The following is a 13,162-nucleotide window of genomic DNA, read 5'->3' as shown; positions in this document are numbered from 1 at the left end:
AGCATGCCACTGAGCTAGCTGATCCTGGATAACCTGCAGCTCCCTGCACCCACACCCCATTCCCCACACTTCAAGTCCCCACACACAACCGGGCTGGCTGGTGCCACATTTTATTTCTTTGTGCCACATGGATGTAGTTGGTGTGACTCCGGTCCAACCTAGTCATGTGCCAGGAATGGGGGAAGGGGTGCAGGGAACTGTGGTCATGTGGGCCAGTGCCATGCTGTTTCTGTGCTTTTCCCTGCACCCCCTTACCCTGCCCCAGGTCCCTGGCATGCAGAAGCTGTGCCAGCTGCACCCAGGTGGCCTGAGCCAGTGTGCAGTAATGCAGTGCGGCATGGGTCTGGCTGTATGCCAGGCACTTGTGGTGGGGGAAGGGGTGTAAGAACTGGGGAACGAAGGTTAGGTTTCCTTAACTTTTGTACTCTGCCCAGGAGTGGGCAATTATTTAAGCCAGAGGGCCACTTAAGAGTTTTGATGAACTGTGGCTAGTAGGGACAACAGCTTGAGGAGGGGGGGTTGCTGACCCGGCCTGCAACAGCTCACCCCATCTCCCTAGGTAAGTGGCCCTCTAGCACAAATAACTGCCCACCCCTAAACTACAACCTTTGATGCCCATCAGAGATTAGGTTATGACAGACTCTGGTGCTGGAAGAAAAAGCAGTTGTAAACAGCATCCTGTGTGGCAGGAGCTCGCCCTATCAAGCCACCACTGGTTTGCACCCTGGGCATACCTGCTTGGGCATCTTGAGCATAACCATCCACTTAGGAATAGCTTTGTTGCAGTCCTCATGACCTGTTATTTTGTCAGAGAAACCTGCTGCATATTAAAATTCAGCACAGAAAGCTTCATCTTGTCATAATTATGAGCCAGGTACTTAGCCTTATGCCCCCTCAGCTTCTTTTAAGCAAAATCAGTGGTGCTCAAATTTGTGGCTTTTCAAAGCAGATCCCACAGTCCAGTGTGTAGAGTTGTTATCCAGCCTGAGGGCTCCTTGCAGGTCTCGAAACCTGGCAGTGGGGGAACGGTGGCAGCATTGATTGCCGTGGCTCTGGAAGCCAAACTTCTGGACACATTGGGAGCCCCGTGGACCAGAGGTTAAGCAGCATAGGGCTAAATGAGCTAAACCTCATAGTCTCTTGCAACCTTTTCAAGCATGGGAGGGTTTTATAGTATCCTACAGGTTAAATGGACCCTTTCCTTTTTGGGAGAGGCTTTGTTAAGGACAATGCAACCATCCTATTAACACTGCTTCAAATACATACATCCTTGAAAGAGGTGCTGCAGGTGAAGTGGTGCAGGAAAGCTTATGCTACTACTCTCCATATTGAGCTTTAAATAGAAGGACTTTGGAGCAGTAAATTTATTTAAATTTGTTTGGGGTAGGGGGTGTAAAATAGACATGATGGCATACCTGATTGAACCAGGTATATAAATCAGCATAATAGTGGGCTCACTCCTATCCATTGATTTCTGTGTTCCATTTGTTGGTCATGTCTAAAACTTGTTTCTGGATTTTAAAGAAAGATCCTGTGATAAAAAGAAAGCTTATGAATAGGAATACAGGACTGTACACAGCACTTCAAAGAAAAGCCTTCTATAATCATACATGAGCCTTTGTTTGAAAAGAAAGATGTGATCAAACTTCTGAGAATCCCTTGCAGATCATGATATTCAAGATAAATTTCTGTCTGTCTATCATGCTTTCTGTGGCTGTGTTAGCAAGTCTTGGTGTAGAGGTAAACACTAAGCATAAAAAGTTGTATTGTACTACCACTGTGAACAAACATTTTGTTATAGATTTTTATTTGGTGATAAAAGGAGGGTGATCCAGTTTCCCTAAATACCTTTGATTTCAGATGAAGGGAGGTGTCAGTTCAACACCCTTTACAAAAGTAAAAGTTCAGGCTTCTTTTTCCTCCCACTAGTTGATGCACATTCATCATCCTCTGTATTAGGTGACAGAGTTCAGCTGCTGTAAAGAGAGCTCTAACCTATGCCTGACAAGTAAACACGGGTGGAACCATCTATTTTTAAAATGTAAGTAACTGCCCTATCAAGTGGACTACTCATTCACTCACTTTTTAAACTTGAACAGTGCATCTATTTTAAAGAAATTGTTTTTAAGGAAATGTGCAAATTGAGGACATAACCGCAACCAGTAATTTACACGTGGTGACTGTGTGGGCGTAGCAGGGGATGGGTCATTCTACACATGCCTTCTCATATTTTTCCTTGGAAGCATCTGCTCACCACCATTGGATATGGCTTATGCTCTGTGCCCTATGCCTGACCCTTCCCTGATCTCCACTTCTGCCTGTTCGCTCCTTGGAAGAAGATTGTGCAAATAGGCAGTAATCCTGTGGTGTATGCTCCTCCTGTGCTTGGAAGGTCAAAAAGAGCATAGATATTTAACTAGTAGAGCTTAAGAAAGAGGGGAACCCCTGGTTCTGGCCCCTGCTTCCAATGGAGTTCATGCATTTTATCCAGTGATTACTTTAATACAAAATATATAAGCTGTCGCAGGGTTCAGAACGCATACTGTGTCCACGACAGTGTTCACTTCCCTGGGTTAGTGTCAAGCTTCCTTGTGTTTGTTAAATCTGGCCCTAGGAATCTTACAGCCATCTGCCCAGTGGCTTTGTATCAGTAGGCTCAGGGTAGAGAGGGTACTCTTGGCATGCCTAGTCTCTAATCTGGTGGTTAGGGCACTTTGCTGGGAACCAAGATGTGGATTCAAACCCTTTCTAGTTGAGATAGACACAGGATCTTGACCACCTTCCAGGATAAATACCCCAACCACAAAGCTATTGTCACAAAAAAAAAAAATAGCAGTCCTCCATTTCCAACTTTGGGACAAAGATGACAGCTTCACAAACACCTCTCTTTCAAGATGGAAGATGTCCAAAGCATGTGTAGTAGCTACATTTTGCAGGAAGCAGGTATGTTTTCACTGAAGCACTGGGCTGAAATACGTGGCTAGCCCTGCTCATGAAAATGGCCTGTTTCCTAAGGAGATTTCTCTTCACTGGCTCCTGAAAGATACTTTGCTTTGCCTTGAGTCTTCATTGATGACAGAATAAAACAGGAATCTTCTTTCCCACTCAGTCCTACTGACAGGGCCTGGAATCACACTATACACTTAAAAGGACTGAGTAAAGACCAGATCCTGCTGTCCTTGTTCAAAAGGTAGAACAGTTTATCATTTTCTCATCACAACTGAGAGCTGTTTAGAGTCACAGGACCATTCAGTGTGAATGAGGGTCTCAACCTACACCTCAGAATTCACAGGCTGACATTTATACTAACCGTATTTTCATTTAACACAGTAATACTTACAGAAACCTACTAAGAACAATGGGATGATGACTATAGTAAAAATGACAAGGACTAGTCCAATTTTGTTTTCTTAAGTCATTTTCATCTTTTATTTATGATAGGGGAAGAGGCTCCAGCTGTAGGTTAACAGAGGCTCTTTCTGTAAAAAGCTTTTCATAGTTGAGCAGAGTACTCCATCATCCAAACAGGATTTAAATTTTACTTTGCAGGGAGGGGCATTTTTTTTTTTTGTTTCCCCAAATTTAAAAGGTTTAAAAATGTAGAACTAATGCACTTTTGTCAAAAGCAAGAACAGCTGAATCACCAATATAACGTACTTAGAATTGGCTGCTATTCCTGTTGATGCCTTACCTGCTCTTGGAGGTAGCCTCTCCCACTAGTACATACTGTAATCACATCAGATCTTGCAAAAGTGAAGGCTGCAGCTATATCAGTCCCAAAGGGATGAATAAAAAGCTTGAGTTCGTTTTTTGGGTTTTTATTTGGGGGAAAAAAAAACAAAAAAAGTAATAAATGCACAAGTTTAACAGCAGACACCAAGTTTGTTTCTTTATTTTCACATAAGCAAAACTTTTTTTCACAGGAACCAAAACCATACAGTAATATAAATATTTTACCATGTTATAAGGCACATTTTAAGAGTTTGCTCTTTAACACATCTTCTTACACAGATGCGCACAGTCCCTTTCTTTCTTTCTTAGTTATATCCATCACTAAGCCTTTCTTCCACACTGGGATGCAGCACAGCTCAATTTGAAGACACCAAGCAAAGAGTCATTCAGAGAATACACTGCACCATACGTATATTGATAAATAAAGGAACTTGGTAGCTAAAAGCAATAAGGGTGCATAAGTACATTGGTTTTACTGACAATCCCTCTTCACAGTGATTGACGCAGAGCTTAGGTGCTGGAATCACCACATGGTGACTCCAAAACATTTCCCTTCACCCAGAAAAGGGTTTAGCAGCAAAATGATCCGAGCATTGTATAAGGACTACTGTGCCTGGTTAAGGAGCATCCCCTTTCCACTGTCGCACAACACTACACACACTTTGATTTGGGTCAGTATTGATTGTTATGGGGCATACATCTGACCTGCTTCAATCAATATGCACTTTTCTGGAGGTGACCTTGAGTCTTTGTCACAAACCTGTACAATATGCCAAGCTAGAAACAAATATGTTCCAACTATCTGAGTTAAGGTAAGTGCTCAGTTTCAATATCTCCTTAGAGCTAGGTTCAGAGAAACTTTTCTGATATGCAAACCAGAGAAGTGTAGTATCTCCGATTCCCTCCCCACCCCAAACAACACATGTAGGCATGCAGTATGAATGGTGCTTCACATTTCAGTTCAAAATTTATCCTTCTCCCACCTCATATAGAAGCAGGCTGCAATGGGCCAGACTGACCCAGTTTGGGTCAGAGGCTGGTAGGCAGGCACTGGGACCCAGCTGCTACTTGCTTCCCCGTGGCAGCAAAAGTCAAGGCCTTCAGCAAGTCGGAGAAAGCCACTGCTGCCAAAGCCCATACTCTGAATCGAATCTGGCCTGTGAGCCACAGGTCGCCAACGCCCGTCCTAGAGGGCTGTCTAGTTTTGGTTCCCTCTGAAACCTGCCAACACGTAGTCAGAACCATCCATAGGACACACATGTCTTTCCTGTCTTGGTAATCAGCAGGCTTCCTCCACAGCTCTCCTTGCCCTGTGACGCATCTAAAAAGGAGTTACTTTAGTCCTAATTGCTCCCCTTCTCCCAGCTCCTTCACAACAGCTCAGTGACCGACTGCTATTCAGGCTAATGCTAGTCCTCTTAACTTTCTGTAAGAATAAGACGGCATGGGAGAAAGGGAAGCATAGAAATAAATCAGTTGGCGTTAAAACAATAGTGCTTTACTATTTGATCTTAAGGTTTTCAGTAGCTGTCTGAAATGTCAAAAAAGAAAATCGAGTGTTGCTAATGCCAAGGTGGCCAGATACAATAGCAGTTCCCTGCCCCCTCCTCCCTGCGCTAGTAAAACAGGTTTGCCCACTTTTCAAAAGTTAAGCTGGTGCTGAAACCACCTGCTTGGTTCCTCAAACTCATCCTCATTCCAATCAAAGGACGAGATCCAATACAAGATTTGGGTGCCTATGAGTTCAGCAGTGCAACATTTAGCTTCAGGCACCTGGCCCCCGGAGTGTAACACAAAACTCTGAATCGAGGAGCCACCAATGTTGCCTACAGCTACCCAACAGGAAACACTGAACAGTGGGGGATGCCTGAATTCCCACCAGTCTCTGGCCCCAAGGCAATCAAGACAGAATTAAGAACTGAACAGAACTTTAGCACTGAATGAACATTAGGGACTAGAAAATACTGTGGGACCATTTTCAGTGATTTCCAGTTAATGATCAAATAGGTACGGTTTTAAACCGGGCTTTAAACATCAATAGCAGAAGTCCTTATCCTCCGATCCAGAGCACTGCCATTGTGTTCTGCATCTTTGCCCGGATCCAAAAATAATTTGTTGTTTTTTGGGTTTTTTTAAATCAAAATAGTTTTGAGGAGAGTAGTGGGACCATACACCCCAGCAAAGTGTTTGCTTCTCACTTAGTGCAGCTCAAGTCCTAAAGAGACATTTTCTTTTATAGCATGAGAAAGACATTGCACATCCAATAGATATCTTGGGGGCTAACAGAGGTGATCAGCTTCTCTTATAATACAGGAGACTATGTTAGCTAAGAGCATCATTAAGGAAGGGAAGGGAATATCAAAGTAATGTTTTCATATCAATTAACAGTAGGCTGTGCTTGCAGAACCTGCCTGAGACTTTCAAAGCATTTCAAAACTTTGACTTAGTCTATTAATAGCCCAATGAGGTAGTTAAGTAGTATTATCTGACTTCTATAGGAGGGGAAAAACTATGGTACAAAGGAGTCCAATGACTTCTCCAACGCCATGCAAAAAGTCATTGTCCTAGCTGGGAATGGAAACTTGATGTCTATGTTCCCCATCGTGCCTTGTAACTACTAGATTATAGCCTCTCCTAGTTTAAGACACTGAGCATTATACAACTGGACGGTAAGTCTTCCCAACAACCATTACTCCCATCGTTTGATTTTTCTTTTTCTCCCCCTCTGCCTTTTTTTAATTTCTTGTTTCTAGAGTCCTCTACTTCCAACACAGGCCAATGTGTACAACTGAAAGCTTACTGGACCTAGACATCTCTGCAACACCCCAGGTATTCCTCTTCCTGGTACACAAGTGCACGAACTGCAAGGAAGTCACCATTAGGTTCAGTACAAAATGAAATCCAGTTCATTTACAAATTTTAAAATACACTTAGTATTCTGGCTTTGATGGGTCATAGATGATATTTATTTTTACAAGTGTGAAGGGACTTGAAAAACCATCCTTAGTTTAAGTGCTTTTTCCAGCAAGGAACAAAACATCTGTTCAACATTTCCTTTTACAAGTCTTCTGTTATTGGTCAAGGAATATAAGCAAGCAGTTTGTTTGTACATCTTATGTAATATTTTGAACGGGTGCACTTTAAAAGTGCATTGCCACAGAATACTGTTATTCAGTGAAAGTAAATATGTTGCTCTAACACATGGCCTGTTTTCAGAAACAATGTCTATGAAAGGAAGCTGTACTTCTAATATATTATCCAATTAAGGGATCATCATCATCATCTTGCAGCTGAAGTCGGGAGAAGGGACGTGGAGTGGGCACTCTGTTCTTCATGATTATTAGAAGGCAGGTAAGAGTAGTCAACACCATAAGAACACCAATCACAATTCCAATGACTTCTGGAAGACTTATGCACCACTGGTCAGCTAACAAGCACTTGGTGTTGCTGAAGGTCCCATTATTGGGCTGTGGTTTTAATCCTAGGATGTGGCACATCATTGGATAGATATCAACAGTATTAATGGTATTCTGTTTGTAACCTTTGGTAAAAGCAGGACCATGAGCAGCCAGGAATGGATGCATGCTAGAGAGAGCATTGTCATAGCCATGGTCACCTACTGGAGAAGAAATGCAAAGAAAACCATCATGATAAAACCTTAGCACAACCTTTAATTTATATTAACAATACTCCTGTGATGCAGAGAAGAGGTTCTTTTTAAGCCTTCTTTTTACAGATGGGGAACCAAGACACAGGCTGTGTCCAGATAAGCAAGGCCATGTGGTGCTGCAAGGTGCACTGCTGCTAGTTGTCCCCAGGGAACCAAACATCCACACCACATGTGGATGTTGCCACAGAGGCTAAATCATTTGCCAGAAGTCAAACGGTCTGTGATGGAGCAGAATCAAACCCTTGTCTCCAAAGTTTTAAGTCAGGGATATAAATATGAGGCTACCCTCTTCTCTCCTTATCACTAGGGATCCTGGTTTTCGCTGATAAAGATTGGGGATTTTTTTAAAAATTTTTTAAAATCAGAGAAAGCCAGGATCCCTGCTCATCACCTTGGAGACTGGGAGCTTTCTTCTGCAGGCATTGGCTGTACAATATCATCTTCCTTCAAATACAAGACATCCTTGAACATATGGGTGCATTTATAAGTTCTCATTCAACTCATTCTTAAGAAAAGTAAAACATCAAATAAAGATAGATCTATGGTGCACAGAAGAGCTTTTTATTTTACTTTTAAACCAAATTTACGAAATGGGCCATTTTTAGAAGCGCATCTTATATTCAAAGGAATGCATTACTCACTTAAAGTGCATAATCAGTGAATAGGGCACTCATTGTTTCCACTTCAGCATATAGAAAATTTACCAAAATAAACCACTGTAAGTATTAAGGAGGATACTTACATCTTATAATTGGCTCATTCTGTACAATTGTCCAGCCTTCATCAGCAACCAGAATTATGGGTTGAATGCGATTATTGTGACGGTAATGAAATCTGTCTGGAATATCCTCTTTGAGGTACACCTTCATGTGAGTACTGCAGTTCTTTAGCAGGTTATATACATACGTTTTGTCTGCAAATAAAAAACAGACTGCATGTGAAACAGCAACCGTTCGCTGTAATTATAACTGAATTTAATTCCAATGCTCTCAAACTAAGAACTATTTGAGGTTAGTAGAAAGGGATATTGTGCCTGTTCTTAGCATAGATTTAATTTTTGTTTTTGCTTTAACCTCCCTCACCTTCAGAAGACCCACCCTATGGTATTCAAGTCATATGGCTTATCTCCTACATGAGTTTTAACTGAAGTAGGATGAACGAGATAAAATGATAAATCAAAATGATGGAGTTTAAGGTTATAGTTGTAGTGTAACATGGCTTTAGCCATAAAAGCAAATATAACTGCAGATATCCAATTTGATTAGCGACTGATTTAGCACTTACTGCTTATGAATGGCTGGGTAGTTTGTCAAGGTGAATGGACAGGAGAGGAAACGAATGCAGCCCAGTGTCTCTCAATCATTTTTCCCCAACACCTTCAGCATCAAGACACATCAGGGCCTTCACTGTTTGCCATACAGCTTTTGATGCTGAAGTGAACAGTTTTAGCAAGTTACCTTGGATTACCACAACCCAGTTATTTTTGTTACCTAGATACCCCTGGTTTATTTTATTTATTAAACAATTAACTTCTTTCTGTGCTGGGCAACATGAGCTGCTTTATTTTTGCAACTCCTTCTACTAATCACTAAAGTGCGACACTTCCAGGAAGGAGGCATAAAAAAAAAGTAACGATCTCATGACCACTGTAAATATACGTACTGCTTTTTGGAAGTATTGCAGCAACTGGCGTCGTGTCTACCAAAGTGTAGTTATCCCGGCCAATGCACTTATCCAGTTTAATAATCTTCTCTTGGGAACACTGAGTCATTCCATGATCACTTGTAATTATGATGTTAATGTTATCCCACAAACCAAAGGCTTTTAGTTTAGCAACGAGGAAACCAATGCGGTCATCAACTTGTTCTAACACTTTACGCATGTTTTCTGTATCTTCTGGTCCGTACTTATGCCCACTTGCATCTGGTTCTTCCCAGTAGAGCGTGGCAAAACTAACAGGTGGGTTAGAGCTGTTCAGCCATGTAACAATTTTCTCCATTCTTTCTACAAATGATACCGAAACATTATACTTCATAAAAAAATGAGGTGTTGTATTGTTAATTTTTACATCAGTACCAGGCCACATTGCAGCAGCACTCGTTCTGTTCTCCTGCTGTTGATTTGTTATCCAAATAGGAGTTGCCTCATTCCACCAAAAAGGATCCGAGTCATGAGGTGGTGAAAACTTCTTCTTTGATTCTGCATCATACATTTTATTAGCCACAATGCCATGGCTTTCTTCATATAAGCCTGTCACTATGCTGTAATGGTTTGGAAAAGTTTTTGTGATAAAAGCATTTGAGACATGCTTCACCAACACACCATCCTTAACAAACTCCTGAAGATGAGGAAGTTTATAATTTTTCAGATAATCAGCCCTAAAGCCATCAAAGGAGACCAGCAGCAGCTGGGGTACTGCATTATAAGCAGACTTACTACCATGACAAGTAACTATTCCAGAAAAAAAGAACGTTAACGTGAAGTACATCATTGACATTTCAGAAGTATTCCCAGCAGCCAGTCCGATGCACCTGTGAAAGTTGAAAACGCATTTTAACTAACTTGGATGGTACTGCAGTGGTTTAACTAGTTATGTAAGATACTGTGTAGTTATCTTTTCAGTAAAGTTCCCCCACATCTCCACCTCCACAAAACTTGAGATAACTGGCACAAGCCTACATCTACTGTTCACTGGAGTCAACAGGAAAAACCTATTTGATTGCAGAAGAAATGAGTTTGTTCTCTTAACACAAGCCATCTAGGTTCCACTTCCCCCCTCCCCCATGTAATATGCCATGAAATGCTAAAGGAAGCACAAGACTGTTGCCAAATTTACTCCAGAGAGTCTATGCAGAGAGACCAATATTCCTATAATGGGGATGAATAAGTAGTTCTTAAGCTCCTTTAACTTCCTAAATGCAACTTACTGAGTTCAAAGATCTCCTCCCTCCACCAACAGGTCTTCCTCCCTTTTCCCTTACGGTATGTCTCATTCCTACCTCTGTTCTTGCGAAACTGCTGAAAGATTTCAGCCTTTCAACATTTCTGTTTTGTTAACTTGCTTTATAACTACTAGTCATTCTTGGCAGCTCTTGCTATAAACTCCCTCAGAGCTAGCTTCTTGGTTGAATTGGTTATAATGGGTTTATATTGAAGTCAGGTTTTGCACTGCATTTTCAGTAACAAATTTATGTTGCATCACAATTTTTATCACCTCTCCTACCCTAGAAAATAAAAATGCAAGTTCTGAAGGCATGTTTTACCAGCTCTGACACAGTTCAGTTAAGGAATTAGCCTGAAGCAGAGAACTCAACACAGGTGGCAGAAACACTCTGCACAGAAAGAATTCATATTACCCAACAAGGCTCTAGGATGCAAAGTTCTGGACTGCACACATCCACCTACAATCATCATCATGAGCAATGAATGTACTCCTGGGGTGCAGTCCAGCAAAGCAATAGTGCTGCTTAAACTACTTCTCACACAAACTTTTAACAAGCTCTACTTAACTGCATGCAGCTGGCAGTTTCTTTAGTTTTAGAACCTGATCAAATGGATTTTTAATCAGAAATGGCAAAGCCCCCCTCTTCAAATACAAAACTATCCTCCTGCTTAATTGAGCGAGTCTTCCAGACCCCTAAAGCACTAGAGATAGTTTAATCGTGCTAGGAATTAACAATCTTTTCTTACTCCCATTTTCAAAAATAGCTGAACCACTTTTTCTTCAAGATTTAAAGAAGATCAATAGAAGGAAAGTGTCATTTCACCTGAAATTCCTACAACTCCTATGTGTCGGGTGGGGTGGAGGTTAGGAAGTGTATAAAATTGTAATATATGGATCCCCAAGAAGGAAATACGGCATTCGCAGAGAACGAGGGATGTTCTGTATGTCACAACTCTTTGCCAGAAAGAATTCAAGAACTCTCAGCTTGTCAACACTACGACCTCCCTTGTTCTGTAGCTAGAATGGAGCTAAGAGCCCCGAACGTAGATAAAGTAGATGCTGCAGTGAATCACCTTCTAAAAACCTGTTTTAAGCACTTGGTTCAACTTTTGAAAGGTTCAGGCAGGCCAAAACGATAGAAATGCTGGCAAATGCTTCTCCTAAGGCTGCTGTACAGTCTGAACCTCAAAGTCATTATTATCCAGTTCTTCACTTCAGGAAGCTGATTACAGTCCTCAACAGACAGAAAGGAGTTCAGGTTGCTCCTTTAAGGATAAGGAAAGTTTTAAGAAAGGATACCAGTTGCATAAAATGAAGTTGTTCAAAAACAGCTCTTTTGCCATCAGATATCAACACTACCGTGACCTTCATTCATTGAAGCAAGAAACGATGTATTTGGGGATTTCGTTTTTAACTAGTTATGTTTTCATTTTGCGCATTAAGCGGTTTCACTTTCTGCTTACTCTCTATTAATGGAAGGAGTTGCTTCTGAACTCACAAACACCCCCGAAGACGGTTTAAACCCAACCTAAAACCTGCTACTACAAATCACAGAAGTTTCATTTTACAAATATTTCTAGTTTGCTGGGGGGGTTCAGATCTCTAAATCTGGACTCTCTACTGGTCAACGCTCCCCAAAACAACACTATCCCTACCATACACAAAACTAAAGCAGTCCATGGCGATTCAACACTCGATCACTACAGCACCGGCCTTGTTTTCTGGCAAGGTGATGCAAATCCAACTGCCTCAAGAAGTCAACTTTAAGCAGAAACAAGTCACAGTGCAAACGCACGGCCGCCTGCAAAGCCCAGGCTTGGCTTTCGGCAGCAAAACACACCCCAGCGACAGGAGGGGAGGGAGGCGGTGCCGATCTCAGGTGCAGACGCACGTTTCACAGAAACGCAGACAAGCGGGGCCGGGAGGGACCTTCAGAAGGTCACCTTGAGCAGCCTCCTGCAAAGCAAAGTCAGTCTTACCTAACCCCTCCCAATGCAAGGATCTGCCTAGTGCAGAGGCCAACTCTCCGGCAGGTGAGCTGCCACCTCCCTTCCCAAGGGCCATCTCTCCGACCGAAGGAGGCAGCTCCTCCCCGGCCTGCGGGGAAGCTTCCTGTCCCTCAGCTGGTCACGACTCCAGGCCGGGCTGCACCGGGCAGCATCCAGTGGCTCCCTGGACTCGTTCTCGGGCCAGCGCCAGCGCGCTCTGCTCGCTGCCTCCCTGGGGAACTTACCGGCCCCTCGCCCTCGCCCAAGAGAAGCGCGGGGGCACAACTGCTTCTGGGGGAGTTGTTTCCAGGGCCAGCAAGTCCCTTCCCAAGTGCCACTCGCATACCCCTCCCCTGCCTCCATCCACTGCTCTGCTTTCTACTCCCTGCCCTGTCTCCTGCTCTGCCTTCTGCTCCCCGCCCCGCACTCCCCCTCCCCCCGCGTCTCCTGCTCTGCCATCCCGCGTCAGTCCCCTGCTCTGCCTCATACGCACTACCCTGATCTCCTGCTCTGCTTTCTGCTCCCAGTGGGTCAGCCAGTACCACACGCCCAGGGCCCCCTCGCACCTGGGGGGGGGGGGGAGATCTGCGCGCGACTCCCCCTGCGGCGCGGTAGGTCACTCACCCCCGCCTGCAGCGCGGAGTCCGAGGCGGAGGGGGCGGGGAGCAACTCGCGCCTGCGTACTGGCACCACCGCCAACTGCCGCCAACGGTCACAATTGACCACCACCTGCTGGGGAGGGGGGTCGCGGATTGGTCAGCGCGCCCTGCGCCTGCGCTGTGATTGGCTCGCGGGGTTCTACGGGCGGGGCGGGGCTGGGCTGGACGG

The 13,162-nt window shown here is 43.5% G+C and overlaps 1 protein-coding gene across 2 annotated transcripts; it reads right to left on the bottom strand.

Annotated features, from left to right (window-relative positions):
• Positions 1-3,876: 3,876 nt before the first annotated feature.
• ENPP4 (ectonucleotide pyrophosphatase/phosphodiesterase 4) lies at positions 3,877-13,064 on the bottom strand. Of its 2 annotated transcripts, none has more exons than XM_006271993.4 (4): positions 12,959-13,064; positions 9,065-9,933; positions 8,145-8,315; positions 3,877-7,351 (listed from the first exon to the last, which is right to left on the bottom strand). In XM_006271993.4, the coding sequence occupies exons 2-4, from the start codon at positions 9,897-9,899 to the stop codon at positions 6,987-6,989; spliced, it is 1,371 nt and encodes a 456-aa protein (XP_006272055.3). In that variant the 5' UTR covers positions 9,900-9,933; positions 12,959-13,064; the 3' UTR covers positions 3,877-6,986. The 2 variants fall into 2 exon arrangements, with proteins under 2 accessions (XP_006272055.3, XP_019347133.2); XM_019491588.2 differs by lacking the exon at positions 12,959-13,064 and adding an exon at positions 12,580-12,775.
• Positions 13,065-13,162: the final 98 nt, after the last annotated feature.

The sequence above is a fragment of the Alligator mississippiensis genome, chromosome 1 (genome assembly GCF_030867095.1).
Source record: "Alligator mississippiensis isolate rAllMis1 chromosome 1, rAllMis1, whole genome shotgun sequence".
Taxonomy (NCBI): Eukaryota; Metazoa; Chordata; order Crocodylia; family Alligatoridae; genus Alligator; species Alligator mississippiensis.
Note: the sequence above shows the minus strand (reverse complement) of the source record. Positions and strands in the feature narration are given on the sequence as shown.